The sequence below is a fragment of the Argentina anserina genome, chromosome 4 (genome assembly GCF_933775445.1).
Source record: "Argentina anserina chromosome 4, drPotAnse1.1, whole genome shotgun sequence".
Lineage (NCBI taxonomy): Eukaryota > Viridiplantae > Streptophyta > Magnoliopsida > Rosales > Rosaceae > Argentina > Argentina anserina.
This window is the reverse complement of record NC_065875.1, coordinates 24,156,874-24,174,899: the sequence shown is the minus strand read 5'-3', so window position 1 is coordinate 24,174,899 and position 18,026 is coordinate 24,156,874. Positions and strand designations below refer to the sequence as shown.

Genomic DNA, 18,026 nt, shown 5'->3' with positions numbered 1-18,026 from the left:
GCTAATTAACCAATCATTCATTTTCCAACTCCAGAGTCAGATATATGTATTTGGCACATTTGATGCATCAGAATCACACCTAATTAAAATAATGACTTACCACGTTCTTCAGAGCGTCTGATATTTCTGTCTCTCTTTTGGATTACTGATGGGTATACAGTTCCATCAAATACCACCCATTACATAGTTTCCTAATTATTGACAGTCAGGTAAAAGTTAGAAGTTTTGGAGCCCTTTGTCTTCTCCTTTTGGGAATACCTCTCCCAGATTTAGCCTGTTCCTTGTTCTTATAGGATTGTGTTTTAAGTTATTTATTTATCATAAAACATCAACTTCTTGTTTTCTAGTCCCTCATCTATAAGCAACGCTGGGGAAACATGTTCAAACCAAAGAAAAAATTTGAACGACACGCTCCAGCTACCTTCAGTAGCTACTCATCAGCATGGTCTGATCTTCTCTTTCTGGTTCTGGACAAGTTGTTGGAACCCATTGATCATGTTCGTTGTGCCTTTGTTTGCAAGAGAAAGTATACAATCTTGCGTCGCAGCGCTGGTGCAGGGTACCTCCTATGCTCATGATTTCTGCCGAATCCTCTACAGCACCATTCAGTGTTTCTGAAGGACGAATGCTCTACATAAAAAATGTCCAGCTTCCATCCCCTTTCGCACAAATGGAAGCTATTTCTCTCCCTCATTTGGATAAGGACATCTCAAAGGTCATCCTATCTGCCAATCCTGGTAGTTCTCTGCAAAATTAGATGGTTGGAGGCTTGTAGCAATCTGTGACTATAATTCAGAGAATTTGGCTTGTAGCTTACTACCCAAATCGTTCTTCGTGCAGTCAAATCCCAAGGGGGATCTGGATTATGCCTCCGTTTAAGGGCCTCCGCTAGCTGCTAGTTCATTTACAAGCCTACTGTTGCGGCGCTTTCCTTCTGCAACTAGATTTTCATATCTTACACTACTCTTTTTTCAAAAATGTACCAAGTTATATGAAATTATATGCAGATCACCGTGTTATTGTAAGTGAGCTAATAGATAAGATAGCAAACAATGAAGTCTTTTTGTTATAATCTTTGGAATTACTTTCATAAATAAACAGTTCGGTCAAGTTGAGGCTCATTAAGAGAAATGGTACATAATGCACCAGAGTATATATGTCATTCAGAATGATCCCTAAATTAAATCAAACATATCACAGCCTAATACATGAGGCTATGAAAGCTCTACTAATGGCTCGACAGCTCTATCTCTTCTTTTATCTCTCGTCGCCATTTTCTCCCCATATCTCTGGAAAATATCTGCCAAATCAACCATCCCGGCCTCCCTTAATTTCTTCCCCACCTCCTCGAACATCGCCACTCCTTCCTCATTCGAGTGGTAATGCAAAAACTGGTTATAATTGAATCTAGGAACTTCGAGTCCTCTTTTAGTCACTCTCTCCACATACTTGGTGGCTTCCAATGACTTCCCAGCCTTAACCAAACCCCCAACAAAAATGGTGTCGATCCTTCCCCTTCCTACCTCTCTTACCCATATGCCCCTGCAATAGCATCACATATGTGTGCATGTTAGGCTCACACCCCCTCTTGATCATCTCCCTAAACACTTGCGTCGCTTCCCCCGGCCTTTTCAACCTCAACAGCCCCTTCATCAAGCCATGGTACACACTGATGTCCGGCTTCTCAATCCCTTCCACAATCCCATAAGCCTCATTCACACTCCTCCTCGCCATCAGACCATAAACCAGTGCCCCTAACGTCAAGTTATCCGCCTCGATCCCTCTCTCGCGCATTTCATCAAACACCACGCGTGCACTCTCAACCTTCCCCTTCTTACACATCCACCCTATCACAAGCCTATAACTCGAAAGCCCCAAAGCCTCCATCCTATTCACCCTCATCATCTGAAAAAGCTTCATCGCCTCGGCATCCCGATTCACCTTAAAAAGAGCCTCCATCATCTTCTCAACAACACCAACACAAGGATCGAAACCCTCATCCACCATCACATTCCACATCTTGGAAGCCTCAACCAAATCCCCCACATCACAAAACCCTTCAATCAAACACCTAAAAGTAACCCCATCAGCCCCAATCATCTCCTTCAACTTAAACACCACATATTTAGCCTCCTCCGCAAGCTTCAGGCCACAGAGACTCGAGACTGTCTTGTTCAAAATTTCCATATTACACTCGATCCCATACTCACTCATCACGCGAAAAAACACCACGCACTTCTTCAGCTCTCTTGTCTTGGCCAGAGTATTGATGGCGATAATAAAGGTTCTCTGATTGACCAAACGACGCCGTCCCATCTCGTGAACCAGGTTCCAGAACAGGTTGATGTTCCGGGACTTTCCGGCGACGTCGAGCATTTTGTTGAGCGACACGGCGGTGTGGGCGAAGGTGGGGTTGGCTTTCTGGGTGTAGTTGTAGAAGAGATAGACGGGGCGCCATGAGAGAGGGAAGTTGTTGCAGACTTGGAGGAAGAACTCGTGGGTGAGGTTGAAGGTGAGTGAGTTGAGGTTGGAGTGGAGGCGTGACTCGGGCGAGTTCTGCTGCTGGTAGAGGATGGTGCAGACACGGAGGAGGTGGGCCGAGTCGACTGGGGTTGGCGGGTTGGCGAGTTGGGTTTGCGGAGTCGACTTGGTTGTGAAGAAGCGGAGGAGGTTTTGCAGGGGCTTTGTGAGGCATGGTCTTTGTCTCGCTATCATTTCTTTTAGTCTTTTGCTCATTTCTCAAGTTTGCTTCCGAGTTGTGAAGAGAGAAATTCATATGGGCCTCTTGTCCCTTGTCACACAAGTAACTCATTGTTACATATGTAACAATTCTTACCCAATCATGAAATGCATGACATGATCTAATCTTAAAGCCAGACTCTATTCAGAGTTGTGCATTCACTGCAGATGAAATATTTTGACTGGAAAATAACTCGCTTTCTTTATAAGAGAATGTCTATCGTGGGACGAGAATTAATATAAGACGACATGTGTCTCTTAAAACTACTTAGTTTAAAGAGACTTTAGATTTATATTTCTTTATTATTTGATGATTAATTACATGGTATGAAATTGAAAAAATTAAATTCGCTTGATTTTAATAATTTTATTGCATTTACGTGATTTCACCTATCAAAAAGTTTTGGAAAATTGTAAAGGATTGAGGTATTGGAAACAAAGGGCAAGAATTCAGAGGGCTCTCCTATCACACAAAGTCACAAATTGCGCGCTTCCTCTTTCAAACATATCGGAAGGGACGGTCCAGATCCGGTCATGGTCACCCCGCGACTTGCTCGAACTTTAACACCGGGTCGTTTTCTTATTTAGGGCCAACCTCCCTTTTTCCTCATCAAACTCCTCCTCTATTTCAGTTCTACACATTCATCGTCTTCCTCCTCCCAATTTAATCCCAACAGCCACACTCATTCCTTCTCTGATCACCATCTCGGCATCTCTCCTCTGAAACGATGTCGTCGCCTGAGAAGGAGAGAGAGACCCAGGTCTACATGGCCAAGCTCGCTGAGCAGGCCGAGCGCTACGAAGGTGAGTCATTCACGTACACTCGGATCTAGTATCATTCATCTTCTGATTTCTGCTTCCGTTTGTCAAAACTGCCATACATTTCTTCGTTCATGTTGTTGAGAGCTTCATCATTATATCTGATAATATAGTATTACTGTATTAGAGACGACCTAGGGTTAATTAGGGTTTGAATAAGCTTGTGTGTGGATATTGGTTCGTAGTCTAAACTGATATATCCAAAACCAAGTCACCAAGCTGGTGGACTTAATCCATATACTTGATGACAAGTTAGTCTCGTTTTCCTGAGAACTTTGATCACCCCATTTTTGATATAAGGAGAACTATGCTGAAGATTGACCGAAACGAGTCATTGAATATTGTTTGTATTTGATTAATGGTGCAGAAATGGTTGAGTGTATGAAGACTGTTGCGAAGCTTGATCTCGAGCTGACAGTGGAAGAGAGGAATCTTCTGTCTGTGGGATACAAAAATGTGATAGGTGCTCGAAGGGCCTCTTGGCGGATCATGTCTTCCATTGAGCAAAAGGAAGAGTCTAAGGGGAATGAGCACAATGTCAAATTGATCAAGAGTTACCGCCAGAAGGTGGAGGAGGAACTCTCCAAGATTTGTAGCGACATTCTCACTATCATTGACAAGCACCTCATTCCCTCTTCCAGCTCAGGAGAGGCCACTGTTTTCTACTACAAGATGTGAGTTACTGATTCTAAGCATCTCAATCAAACAGAAGAATCGCAAATATATAATATGCATATAATCTGCTAAACACTACTTGACCTTTTGAGCTTATGTGGGATTAGTAGTGTTGTTTGGGACTCATGTGTTATGGGCCTATGGCATTCATCTTTCAGGAAAGGTGACTATTACCGATACCTTGCTGAGTTCAAGACTGACCAGGACAGAAAAGAGGCAGCTGAACAGTCACTCAAGGGATACGAGGCATGTTAACTCAACCAATCTCATACAAATGCTTCATCAAAACTAACACATGTTTCAATTAGTTTGATGTCCTTGATCTCCTATATATGTCAGGCTGCTTCAGCCACTGCAAACACAGATCTCCCGTCAACCCACCCAATTCGTCTTGGACTAGCTCTTAACTTCTCTGTCTTCTACTATGAGATTATGAATTCTCCTGAGAGGTATTATTACTCTACATCAGTTGGCATGATTGTTCCTCTTCTGATTGAATAGTTAGTTACTGATATGATGTTCGTTAATTATTTCCTTTAGGGCTTGTCATTTGGCTAAACAAGCTTTTGATGAGGCGATTGCAGAGTTGGACACCTTGAGTGAGGAGTCATACAAGGACAGCACCCTTATCATGCAATTGTTGAGAGACAACCTCACTCTATGGACCTCTGATTTGCCTGAAGATGGAGGTATAGTCTAGGGTAGTTGGTATTTGGTAACTAGAAACAAAGATTAGCCCTTTCCCCTTTCTCGTCCATTTTAAACTATCGCGCAAGCTGCACTACTCTTTCATTATGTTGATCAGTTCTTGTCGATCTTAGTCATGCATGAACATAAATCAGAATCCAGATAGAAGAGAGTTGTGACTTGTAAATGCTTTTGTACAGGTGATGACAATTTCAAAACCGAAGAAACCAAACCTACCGAACCCAATTCTGCTGCGGTATGTGCTTAACCTTTTGCTCGTAAGGGTTTTGCTCATACTCAATATCATCAACCTTAATTTGAAATTGACTTTGCTTAAACCAATGTATATGTATTTTCATGCAGACTTGATGTACCTGAAATACATAGCCCAGGACGTGGGAAAGTCTGCTTTCGCAAGAGGCAACCTTCCTTCAAGCTAATTATCACTCAGTTTTCAAGAGGGGATTGCCTGGAGGACGTTGATTTCATTTTATGATATTCAGCCTTTTTAGGTTCCGAAGGAGATATTATCAGCAGTTTGTACTTGTTTTCTGATACATTATCACTTGTTTGGTTTCCTTGCTTTTGCTATATGCTCTCTTTTATGTAACCTTATGTTAACTAATGGATGCTACTATGGATTTCTTCACAAACAAGCATACATTTCTTTACTCTTACAAGTTGACTTGAAGAGCTAGCTATACTGGCCATAAGAAATCACGCATGCATGCGTACAGCTTCGATCTTAGTTCAAGGGGGATATGGTTTCCTCGTAACCTCCAAGCATATAACACGCTCTGGTAAACCGATATCAGTTTTCTTTTATGATTTGAGTTTCATATTGTAAAGATCCGCTAAGCCATCACCGCTGCTCGGAGTGAGCAAGAGCTCTCCCCTGTATCCCATAAACCCATAATCCACATTGGATCAGGAAACACAATCTTTTCCTTGGACCAAACTTGGGTAATTTCCCAAAATCCAGAAATCCATTACCGTTCACTTCAGTAACACATTAACACGATACCTCCGACCCTAAACATCTTGAGGAAGTGGGACGAGTGTGATGACTCTGAATCCCTTCTGCAATGTCAAAAGCCAAGAGAACTGGTCGCTTCTTATAATCAATAAAATTGAATCCAATGTATGGTTCCATGGATGCACAAATAATGTTATTCGAAATCCAGTTTATTAGGAACAAGATCAGATCTTCATAATCCATCACTGGTACATCCTTCTATGTAATACTTGTCCTGGAGGAATTCTGTCAGCGGGATTCAAGTTCAAGGTTTTTACGAGGGAAATCACCTAAGGATGTATACAGAATTCAGTGATCCAAACAGAACCTATGCGTGCAAAGAGGGATTTGAACTCTGTTCATCTTGGTTATACATGTTACCTAACAATAAATGAGCATCTCCATGATGTTAGTACTCTAAAGTCTAAACCCAAAGAGTTATAAACTTATTATTTTGAAATGGTAGAAACAGGCACTATGCATATAACCTTCAACAAATATCTGTGCTGATATATATCTCATAAATGACCAAAAACAAATTCACTTCTCCATAAAATCAATTAATAACAGGAAGTCATGAAGACTATATGGCAATAACCAACATGACCATCTAGCATTCTAGCTAGTACAAAAGCATCGAAAACTACCATCTTGAACACAGAGATTTCCCAAGTTTAAACAAAATAAGCAATCTATACATATAAAAGGAGCTAAGGTTCCTCTTTAACAAAAAAACTTTGAGGCAAGCAAAAGTCTTCCTCATGGTTCAAGATGTCCAGCTCCTCATCGTCTGGTTTCTGAAATAAGTGAGGAAAAGTGTTATAACATACAGATCTCAAAGGAAATGTTTGTTGGTTTTTTAAAACCGTACAGTTGTTTAAAAGGAAATGTCTTAAAATGAAACAAGTAACATATAGAGAAATAATTTAGTAACTATTTGAATGATTTATAGAAACAAATTTAGGTTTTGTTACATTCACACGCTCCAACATTCCCAGGACCCAGCTATTTAGAGACAAATACGCTCATCCCTAGTTAGGTATGGAAAACTCTCGAAGGTAGTTAATCCAAGCATAAATATCAAGAGAGCGACCTCAGATAAAGAAAATACTGATTTTAACAGTCAATAGATCGAATGATAGAAAGAAAGAGAGAACGAGGAATGTGAGAAAATGAGTTCTCATGCTGATCTGCACCAAGCGTCTGGTTTCTAGACCGAGTTAAGCAAAGGCCAGTAATTGATAGAAGAACCTAGCTGAAGTCAGCGTTAGATGACCCTTTCCGATCCAACATTCCCAAGAGCCTGGTATTCACCTATTCACTATTACATAGAGTGAAATTGACAGGTACACATATAGTCTGAACTCTAGGTGTATACAGTAATCCCTCACTGAATGTACCTCCTATTGAGTCTACAACTCTACAAGCACATGGTTGATATGGAGATTTGAAATTAAAAGGAGAACAAAATAATAGACAAGGAGTACAGTGAAAATAGAAGTATGAAGAAAAACTGCACAAATCAAATTAGTTACATAATAAGTTGCATACCAGCATTTCCAAGTTATAGAACCGATCCAGCAATTGCAGAACCTCATCTGAAGAGAAGTTCCGATCAAAGCTGAAAATAACACATGAAAATCTGAATCAGAAATCATAAGTTCATTTGAAAATTGTAAGAAAATATAGGAAGCAGAACAAACCTCCTCCTCAAGAACTCCATTAGCCCGTAAAGCACAAAGTGACGATGTATGCCTGCAGGTTATTAAGCTATTAATTGCTTATATATGCGAATCCAATGACCAAAAATGGAAATCGATTCCGTCTTTGATTCTCTTATCAATTACTCATTTTACATTAACTCCTCCACAGTTTCCCCAAATACGAGAGATGATTTGAATAAGTGCAATGATTATTCTCTCGACTTAAACTTGACATTCCAAATTCAGTTCAGTAAAAGTGATAACTATACTCCTAATATGTTGTGTGTTCCCACCAAGAGAAAATATGATCAATCCCACTACAAAATCAGTACCAAAAATGATCTATCCACTAAATTGATCATTTTCAGGGTGAAAATTTCTCAAAACCAAGATTCAGCACTGTAATTACACCCAGATATTGCTTAACCCCCAAAATTATATTACTTTTCCATGCAATACTAACACATAATATACTAAAAATTCAAAATTGTGGATAATAAGCTGAGAAAAAAAATCTACCTTGCAATTTGACTGGAGGGTAAATTTCAAGAGCCTCCAGCAACCTCAGCTCCAATTCAACCTGTGATTGCTCCTATAGACCATTAAAATTGAGCACAATTAAATACAAACGCATGTATATGTATATAGAGAGAGAGAGAGAGAGAAGAGGGGACCTTGGGGAGAGAAGAAGCAGAGGAAGGAGGAGCCTTGCAGGGAGAGTGTACGGACATGCCGTCTTGTTCTTGTTCTTGTTTTTCTTCTTTTGGTTTGCCGCCACCACCAGCACCACCGCCGCCGCCACCTTTCATTACTTCTCTCAGTTTGTTTTTATATTCATATATATTTACAGAGAAAGGGGTCTGTGGTTTTGTGCTGTTAAATCTCTCTTTAGGTTAAAAGCTGAATTGGAAAAACAGAAACCAAAGCATTTTCCTTTTCAATTTTGATCCAAAAACCAGTTCCCAAGTTGATGTGCTTCCTGTTATTGGGCTGCTCCAGCCAAGGCCCAAAGTGATTACACCTTCTTTTTTGTTCTCTCTTGTGCTGCATTTTCGGGTCACGCCCGGCTTCGAATCCCGTCAACTTTCATGTTGATACGTGTCTTTTGTCTTTACTATTATAAAACAAATATTCAAAATCTTTATTAAATTGTGAATTTCTGAACATACCAATTTATTAGTTTCGCTGACAAATAAACTATCAAGGGTATTACTATCAAAAATTAAATTGATTAATTGAAAATATCATTTCAGATTTTAACCACCCACTATTTCACGTAGATAACTACTCACTTTCCTATAAAATGTGGGCGGTTTCTAGTTTTTATAATTCTCACTCCGTGTTTTCTTTAGTATTATCATAAAAATTGTTTGTACTACTTTGAAATCTTCTTATGAAAAATTCGAGTAAAGAATAAAGGAGTGTGAATTACAAATTAGGGAATATATAGTTTTTGTCATTTGGAAAACTTTGATTTACAAATTGGGCACCTCTAAAATAGTTTTGGTCCGAAGTAAACTCGTTTTGGATCATGTTATTTTTCGGCTTTATGACCATCTGTAACATTTTGAAGAAGCAAAGAGTTGAATCTGGGGTACAAATTGGGGAACATAAATTTCAGTTTCTTCTCTCATCTGAAAATTCTATTAAATTCGGCTTACCAATCAAGCACATCATTAAAAATTGTTTTGGTCCGAACTCACTTCAAATCCTGTTTTGAATAAAAACATACATGGAGAGAGTCAAGTCCCGGTTGGGAGGAGGCTAACACTTCGGCTTTCCTTTTTTTCGTAGAAAAATCTTATGTGTTGCAAAGGAACAATAATGGTGATATAAAAAGAGAGCTAAAAAGAATGTTCTTGATGACCTAACTATCCCAATTAAGTAACTAACTTTCGTGATTCATACATCACACGGTTACTCAGTTTAGTAATCCAACGTTATATTTTTGCGGCCGCTGCAGTACTTGTTCCTACCAATTCGTCAATGGTCATCACCCGTCATTTGTCACCCCCTTTTCTTTGTTGGATGCAGATCTAGTTATTAAACCTAGCTTCTTTGTTATTAGCTAGCTTTATCCTCGTCTACAAAAATAAGAGTAAGATGAGGTTTTCCCTCACTTGTATATCAAAACTTTTCTTCACTTCTAGCTCACGGGAGAGCTGTACGAACTTTTGTTAGGTAAAATGAGATGTAAAAACTCTTCATAATTGTACTTTGGTAAGACACTTTCGGCTTTCCTAACTTCCTATGTAAAAAAGAAGTAAGAACACACAATTAGAAAATCCAGCCATTTTTCTTCTATATATAATTTCATCAAGGAAAATGTGATCAGGGATATCGGTTTGTTATATCCAAACGCCATGGACACCTTTTTTCTGAACACACATTATTTTGACTCCAGATGCTGCATGCTTAATGCTTATTAAACCCACACCATTGTTACATAACAATGAAGTGAGTACTGTATTTTAGTTTCTGGTTGATCTAGTCCTTCATGAACACCAAGCATTCATGTCCAACAACTTTATATGCATAAACCCTCTACAGCAACAAAGACAACCATGAAGAAACAAAAGAGCATTTCAAGTTTGGTGGGTAAATTAAACTTGAGCTACAAGACAAACAAGAAACATCAGCCATGCCAATGCACCTATCACTCTTCACCAGTCCCTCTCACCTTCTTCTTCTCCTCCTTCTGCACTAGTTAACACTCTCTCTCTCAGTCTCTCTCTCTCCATTATTGTCAACCTTTACTCCACCTTTTCACAACCCCTACGATATCAGATACTTAAAAAACACTTCGTTGAGTTTACTGAATCTGTGTTGCAAAACTTACTGGCTTCTCTCAAAGCAAAGCATTTAAGTTTCTGCGGAATCTGATTAATTTTCTTTCTATAAACAGATAGAATTCGCCTTTTCTTTTCTCTTTGCTCTCTGTTTTCTCCGTTCATGTTTTTGATATAAAACAAACCCATCTCCTCGTTTACACCGTTCACTTATTTGCTTCAATATAATTCCTCTGTTTCTGCTCTGCTACTCAACCCTGTTCACATTCGTCGACAACTTTTGTTGGGGCTCTGAAAATGGCTTCAATGATCACCCCAGTTCGCTCCCCAATCCGGACTAATCAAATTTCCTTGCTTTACGTATCATCCACTAGGATTTCACCTTCCAATGTTGCCCTCAAGTCTCGGTCTCTGTCTTCTCCAAGCTTGGCCTTTTCGCCTTTGCCGGAGAAACTCCGAGTTCCGGCGTTGCCAACGGGATTTTCCGGCTGGAGTCAACACTTGAGACGGCGAGGGACTGTTGAGTCTCCGGTGGTGAAGGCTGCTTCAGATGGTGCTGAGATTGAAATTACTGAGGGGTTAGAATTTTTCTGCTCTTTACCTTGGTTTTTGTTGCTTTTGTGAACTTTTCTTATAAACCCTAAGAAGTTTGTGATTTTCTGAGTGCAGGTCAAAGGGGTTCCTTGAGAAATTTCCTTTCTTGATCACCGGCTTCTTCTTCTTCATGTGGTAAGTAGTCAGATTGCTATTTACTAAAATTTTGAAATGATGGTGATTATTTAATTTGAGGAGGTCAATGCAGGTAGATGTTTATATTGGTTTGGCTTTTTGATTGTTTCAGGTACTTCTTGAATGTCATCTTCAATATACTGAACAAGAAGGTCTACAATTATTTCCCATATCCATAGTAAGTTCTTCACCTTTGCTAAAGGATTCAATAGTGAGTCTCGTTTTACTGTTAAATGTTAATCAGAAGATTGATTGGTGGGATTTCATTTTTGCTTCCTGATACAGTTTTGTTTCGGTTATACATCTCCTCGTCGGAGTGGTGTATTGTCTTGTTTCTTGGTCTGTTGGTTTGCCAAAGCGTGCAGTAAGTCTTAACCAGTTTTATTTTCCTGCAATTGACTTTTATCTTTAATCTCTGATGTCATAATAAGGCTATTACTAACAAGAATATGTAAATTGATCGCCAGCCGATTGACAAGGAGCAATTGGCACTGCTGACTCCAGTTGCATTCTGTCACGCTCTCGGACATGTCATGTCTAATGTCTCTTTTGCAGCTGTTGCTGTGTCTTTTACACACACCATTAAAGGTATGAATGCTATAACAAATGTGACATTGTTATTTCATATGTGTCTGTTGATGATCGATCGATTGAAATGCAAAGACATATCTCAGCAGTCGGTACCGTCCAAGTAGTTGTACAGTGTCATTGTTCAGTCTGTACATGAACCTTGCAGTAGTTCTATTAGCACCGTCTAACTAGCTGTCAGTATCATTGTTCAGTCTGTATATGAACCTTACAGTAGTCCTTTTTTAGTTTGGTAGATTGGTTTGTGTTGATCAAGTGTAGTGCAGTTGCTAGTTTAATCATATATATATGCTTTTGAATTACTAGTAGAATCGAGAGGCAAATCTTTATGATGATAGTTTCTGTCTCAAAGAGTGTTATTTTACTGATGTGTGTTCTTCCTCGTACAGCCTTGGAGCCATTCTTCAATGCTTCTGCTTCTCAGTTTGTTTTGGGGCAACACATTCCCTTGTCCCTGTGGCTCTCATTAGCCCCTGTTGTTATTGGTAACTAACTCTTTCCTCTTTTATTTTATTTTTCCATCCTTCCATGTATTCTCACATCATCACTCTCACATACATTGACTGATGTTAAAATTGTATATTAGGTGTGTCAATGGCATCACTGACTGAACTCTCTTTCAATTGGCTTGGCTTTGGTAGTGCAATGGTTTCAAACATTGCATTCACATACAGAAGTATCTATTCCAAAAAAGCCATGGTAAGCAGGAGCAACTAAATTTAATCAACCCAGTTATCTTTTTTTTTGGTTTTCTTTGTTATTTCTTTTCATTAATACAATTTGACAATCACAGACAGGAATGGACAGTACAAACGTATACGCCTACATTTCAATAATTGCTCTCTTGGTTTGCATCCCACCAGCACTAATTGTAAGTTCTTTTGTTTACGCAGAAATTAGATTTTGTGAGTATGTCATTAATTTTCAAAACTAACTGCTGGAATGCTTTGTTTTGATGTCAGATTGAAGGACCCCAACTGATGCAACATGGCTTTAGGGATGCGATTGCCAAAGTAGGCCTTTACAAATTCTTATCTGATTTATTCTGGATTGGAATGTTTTATCATCTCTACAATCAGGTAAATCATTGACACACTTGCTGCATATAACTGTAAAAACATGCATGGATATTGATACTTTAATTAGTTTAATATGTATGGCATTCAGCCTATGCAGTTGAGTGTCTATTTTTCATTATAAACTGGTTCTTGGGATTCATTTGCAGCTTGCTACCAACACTTTGGAACGAGTTGCACCACTAACGCATGCGGTTGGGAATGTGTTGAAACGTGTCTTTGTGATCGGGTTCTCCATTGTTGTGTTTGGTAATTGCTCTCATCGTTCTTTGTTAAATCTTTACTGTCATGCTGTTGCTTACCATGGTTGATTAACTCTTCATGTATGAAACATGTATTTGGTTCAGGCAACAGAATCTCTACACAAACTGGCATTGGTACGGCAATAGCGATTGCTGGTGTTGCCATCTACTCCCTGATCAAAGCAAACTTGGAAGAGCAAAAGAAGGTAAGCATATCACAATCTGTAGCTTTCTTTGAATTTGAAGTAGCCACTTTGGATTGAACTCACACACAACACATCATATGTTCTCTTTCAGAAGGCTGCTGCAATTTCCACATCATAAGAGGGTCTAGCATAGGATGAGGGTGCCACAAGTAAAAGTTGCTGCTGTTTGACATTGGTGAATCAACTTTCGAAGATCGCCGATTTGACGGGGAAATAAAAGCTCCGGTAGAGAATGGAAAGAGGAAATAATATCTATGGAGTTGAGCTTCATCTACAGATTACAAAATTGAATTGTTCATTGAACTTTTTGACTGTTGTACTATTTCTGCCTATTTGTGCAAGTGATCTCCTAAGAGCTTGATCACTACTGTAGTAAGAGGAGCATTGTCTTTTGTTCTTATTGAGTTAATGAAGAACATGTCCTCTTTCAATTTCATCGACTAGCAAGTTTTGAAGGGATGTGCATCTCTGATTCATAGATTTCTTGATCATTACTTCAACTAGGGCAATTTCAGTGTGCCGATTTTTCTATATATATGGACGTGCCTTCTCCCATTAAGGTCCCTAATTTTTCTATAAACTAGTTCTTCAACCAACAAACCGGTTAATGATATAAGATCGTTCTAAACAATAACAAAAATAGTAGGAAAAGTAAGTCCCAAGAAAAATGAGATAAACCCATCCGATAATTATTAGCAACGGTAAAATCTTTCTTTCGTCTTAACAATCTACAGCTCTTTCAGTTCCCCTAAAAAAAAGCACATAAAACAAAACTATTATCCCAGCATTCATCCTGCCAAGAATCAAAATGCAGCACACAGTAATATACAAATACGGATGGAAGTTGCACTGAGAGAGCTGGATCTCATGTTTTGTCAGATTTTCAGATCACAGCGACGCAAAACCTACAGGAGCTAGCATTCGGTCATGAAACAGTTGAGGACGAGACCTAATTTAGAGTGAACAACTGACCGAGTGCACACTTGAAGTATGTTAAATGGTTTGTTGAGGCATCTTCGCTCCGTGAACCTGGATGCTATTATGCATATCCAGTATTAAATTTAAGTTCAAACAATCTGTTCTTGCGAGCCTCTCCTTCTATTCGAAGGTTGAACCTTTTGGCAAAATCTTGCACAAGATCATCATTCTCGTAGTCCATCTCTCGCATACATCGCCTCTTGATCTTTGTTAGCGTTTCTATTGAAGGTTCAAACCCAGAATTTACCTGTCCAAAGATGTAGAACATAAGCTTTTCTGCTGAGGCAACTAAGACATACAAAAGAAACTGTGAAGACATGGATTAGAGAAGTGATGAAATTACCATTTCCTTGACTACAGAGAGGGCAGCTTTTGGGTCTCTGTTGATAAGATGAGCATCAACAAGTAACGAATATGACATTGCATTGGGTTTAACACCCAAACTCACCAAGTGTTCTAATACTCTTGCAGCTTCTGAAGTCTGTCAAACATCATAAAACTATTTTAGCAAGAAGCTAGCAGGTCTAACATGCATGACTGTAAATGAAAATTATGCTTCTGCCTCAGTTCCTCAGGTAGAAAATGGGTACGAATATAGCCCAACTAAACACATTTTCCGAAGCATATGCCGCAACTAATAGTAATTATCTTCAAGTACAATATACTTAATATCAACCCAATGCCACTAGGCATTGGGGGAGGGGAACAGGCTATTCACATGCATATTACTAAAACACAAGAGACAGGCATAGTGAGTCAGCAAAGTCTCGAAGAGATAAAAGCTTTGAAATCATACCTTCTTGAGCTTTCCAAAAGCCTGCATAAGAGCATTGTACGAATGAATATCAGGGGTCAATCCAAAGGTGGAACTAATTGCCTCGAAAGTTTGGTAAGCACGGTCAAGGTCCCAGATATTTGCACAACCTAATACGATACAATTCAAAGCGGCAACAGACTTGTACGGAGGGTCTGCACGGCTCAAACTCTCCAGTTGAAAATACACCTGAGAAATATACATAAGGGTAAAGTTAGAAAGATGCAACCAAAACACACATATAAAAGAATTCGGTGTGTAATACTTTATTAAGGTCCTCTGAGACATCACATATCTTTTCCTCTTGGACAAACTTCATGGGATCAATTATTATTCGCATAAAATTGAAGTCCCACAATGTATAACAGAATAATGGACAGGAAACACTTTCTCCTTCTCCTTCTCTTTTTTTTTTCTAATTCAACAGTATTGCCTGACAAACACTTTTATCACTGATCCATAATGAAGGAGATAAAATCGATAGCAGTTCTGTATGCAAAGCTATAAGACGTACAGGGGCATCACAAATATTTATCAAGTAACCAAATACGGTGTGAATACATAGAATTAAAGCCAAGAATGGTCTAAAATTTATTAATCTACATAATTTAAAAACTTGGTAGTGGCAGTTGGAAGAATAGCATACCGTGTCCAAAGTTTCAAAACCATTCTTCGAGCACGCCACAACCAATGGATATAAAGAAGTGAATGGCGAAAATAGTTCCTCTTCTACTTCTTTGCCAGAATTAGCATACACAGTCTCAAATTCATGAAGAGTACGAAAAGCTCTCTGCAGCTCCCCCAGTGATGCAAGGGCAGATATCTTTGCAACGAAAGATTCAGGATTAGGGACCTTTTTGTTCCGCAATGAGCGTATCAAGATTGCCCACGACACATCCAGCAAAGCAGTACTATATGTCCTGCCAGCAGTGGCAAGTGCCGACACAAGCAATCCTTCATCCACAGAAAGATAAACAACAGGCCTTGCTTCTTCACCCCTAGCAATCCATTTGGCCATAAACTGCAAGGCATGAACTGCTAACTTGCTATTATCCGCCTGCAAAGCGACATCCGCAATATAGTTGCACAAGCTCCAAGGCGGACAAAGAGCTTTGTTCTGATCCATTGACTGCCACCATCACACAAGCAAACAACAATTAGCAAAACGAACTAAAACTTTCAACCCTCACTCCACATACCTTAGATATGATAAAAAAAACAGTGTACCTTGCACTTGTCAATTATCGCAACCAAAGTATCTAGCTTCCCGGTGTTGACGCATCGCTGTACGCAATCTTTGAACACGGTCATAGTCACCGTATAACCAGACTTGAGAGTCAATTCTATATACTTCAAAGCAGCATCAAGTCGGCGCGATTGCAACAGCAAGCTCAGCACAATGTTGAAGGACTCGTCGTCAGGCGGCGACACCTTGCCTGTCTGCAACATCCTGATACATTACCAGCAATACAAAACACGCTTACAAACTCTAAATTACACCCAATCCAATATCACAATACATCACATTTTTTACACAACGAAAATTCGACAGAGCGGTGGAGCAGCTAACCGTTCAAGCAGTTTCTCGGCGGCTTCGGACTCCTGGCCGGTCAGCATTGCCTTGAGGACGAGATTATACGACGCCGTATTAGGCTGTACGCCGTGCTCCTCCATATGCGCCACCAGATCCAGCATCTCCGCCGCCGTGGCGCCGCTCATGAGGTTCGCCATGAGGTAATGATTATACGAGCTCACATCAGGCTTGTTCGGCCGGCCGGTGTTCTTGTCCATCGACCTTATCCAGAGCTCGAACAGCTGCTTCATCTCCACCCACCGCTGTGACGTCATCCAATCGGCGAAGACGTTGAGCAGTCCCGGCGAGTCCAGGTCGTGCGCGAGGGCGTGGATTTGGTGGCTCGGGGACTGGTCGCGGAGCCCTAGGGGGAGGAGGTAGTGAGCCGCCGACGAGGCGGTGACCGGCGGCGTGCGCCAGTTCTCGGGGTAGGAGGTAGGGTTTGGAGGGAGGGGGACCGAGTCGGACGGCGGCTGAGTCGGCTCGGCGGCGAGTTGGGGCTCTCCTTGGGAGAGGAATGAGGAGGTGGTGATGGCCTTGAAGAAGGCGGGGCTTGGGTTTAGGGTTTTGGCGAGGGACCGGGACCGGGTCCGGGCGAGGATCGCTATCTGTGACGCCATGAGTGGTGTTAGTGAAGTGAGCTCTGGTTTGTTTTTACTTTTTAGGGCTTTAAGGTCGTGTGTGAAGCTCAGTGGTGACCTGGGAGGGCTTCACGGTAATTTTGCCTATGTGTGATGGCAGGTTTGATGTTATCTGGAAATGCAGACGTGGTCACGTGGACCACCGCACGCCCGAATGTTGTAATGGGTCTGGTTAACGACCCGGTTTTCAATCCGCATTTGCAAGGGTCCGACTTTCAAGCCCACTTTATTCTTGGCTTCGGCGAACTCTTACAATTTTTTAACACATAAGAAATTGGAAATTTGGAATGGATGTTGCTCTCACCTCATTAGTAGAAGTTGATCCTAAAGAATAATCTGTCATCATAAGAGTTTGGAATTTGAAATAGTAACAACGTTTGCAATAAGTAATAACGAAACATTTGCATTGCGTGAGAGTTTTACAAGCTTTGTACATCCATAAGGGGAATGCTCTACATGTGTTTGTAGCTAGCATATCCATAGTTTTCAAGTAATTGATGTAAAACCTGATTAAAGTTCAAGACCCCAAAAAACAAGAGGCCTAGAGGGATTGATTGTGTGGTAGCCTGGTGGAGTCAAACAGACTAAACTTACTAAACATGTTTAGATGAGAACATTATCACATGGTAGGGTGTTGGTTAAAGATCAAATTATCACACATTTTGGGTCCCCAAGTCCTAACCTTCCAAAACCGTTTTGGGTTTTTCCTTTGTTCCTCTCAATCTTGGCCTTAATTTCCTTCATAAAAATGT

The 18,026-nt window shown here is 40.2% G+C and overlaps 5 protein-coding genes across 5 annotated transcripts; 2 read left to right on the top strand and 3 right to left on the bottom strand.

Annotated features, from left to right (window-relative positions):
- Positions 1-1,080: 1,080 nt before the first annotated feature.
- On the bottom strand, positions 1,081-2,715 carry LOC126792588 (putative pentatricopeptide repeat-containing protein At1g26500). Its single transcript, XM_050518996.1, is given in 2 exon segments — positions 1,081-1,506; positions 1,508-2,715. Coding segments are annotated over 2 exon segments (1,500 nt in total). The 3' UTR covers positions 1,081-1,214.
- Positions 2,716-3,467: 752 nt separating this feature from the next.
- Positions 3,468-5,356, top strand: LOC126792590 (14-3-3-like protein GF14 iota). The gene is made up of 7 exons (XM_050518998.1): positions 3,468-3,543; positions 3,926-4,232; positions 4,392-4,479; positions 4,573-4,682; positions 4,774-4,922; positions 5,121-5,176; positions 5,284-5,356. Exons 1-7 carry the CDS (start codon positions 3,468-3,470, stop codon positions 5,287-5,289), a joined length of 792 nt encoding a protein of 263 aa, XP_050374955.1. The 3' UTR covers positions 5,290-5,356.
- A 1,104-nt stretch (positions 5,357-6,460) lies between these two features.
- LOC126792591 (uncharacterized) lies at positions 6,461-8,490 on the bottom strand. The gene is made up of 5 exons (XM_050518999.1): positions 8,313-8,490; positions 8,158-8,230; positions 7,639-7,690; positions 7,487-7,556; positions 6,461-6,732 (listed from the first exon to the last, which is right to left on the bottom strand). The coding sequence occupies exons 1-5, from the start codon at positions 8,445-8,447 to the stop codon at positions 6,646-6,648; spliced, it is 417 nt and encodes a 138-aa protein (XP_050374956.1). The 5' UTR covers positions 8,448-8,490; the 3' UTR covers positions 6,461-6,645.
- Positions 8,491-10,401: 1,911 nt separating this feature from the next.
- Positions 10,402-13,642, top strand: LOC126792589 (triose phosphate/phosphate translocator, chloroplastic-like). Its single transcript, XM_050518997.1, has 12 exons — positions 10,402-11,005; positions 11,097-11,156; positions 11,269-11,334; positions 11,442-11,520; positions 11,624-11,744; positions 12,134-12,229; positions 12,331-12,443; positions 12,538-12,615; positions 12,707-12,823; positions 12,970-13,069; positions 13,168-13,268; positions 13,360-13,642. Exons 1-12 carry the CDS (start codon positions 10,725-10,727, stop codon positions 13,384-13,386), a joined length of 1,239 nt encoding a protein of 412 aa, XP_050374954.1. The 5' UTR covers positions 10,402-10,724; the 3' UTR covers positions 13,387-13,642.
- A 398-nt stretch (positions 13,643-14,040) lies between these two features.
- On the bottom strand, positions 14,041-17,269 carry LOC126790819 (pentatricopeptide repeat-containing protein At1g26460, mitochondrial). Its single transcript, XM_050517168.1, has 6 exons — positions 16,631-17,269; positions 16,288-16,510; positions 15,707-16,189; positions 15,043-15,249; positions 14,590-14,727; positions 14,041-14,493 (listed from the first exon to the last, which is right to left on the bottom strand). The coding sequence occupies exons 1-6, from the start codon at positions 17,251-17,253 to the stop codon at positions 14,308-14,310; spliced, it is 1,860 nt and encodes a 619-aa protein (XP_050373125.1). The 5' UTR covers positions 17,254-17,269; the 3' UTR covers positions 14,041-14,307.
- Positions 17,270-18,026: the final 757 nt, after the last annotated feature.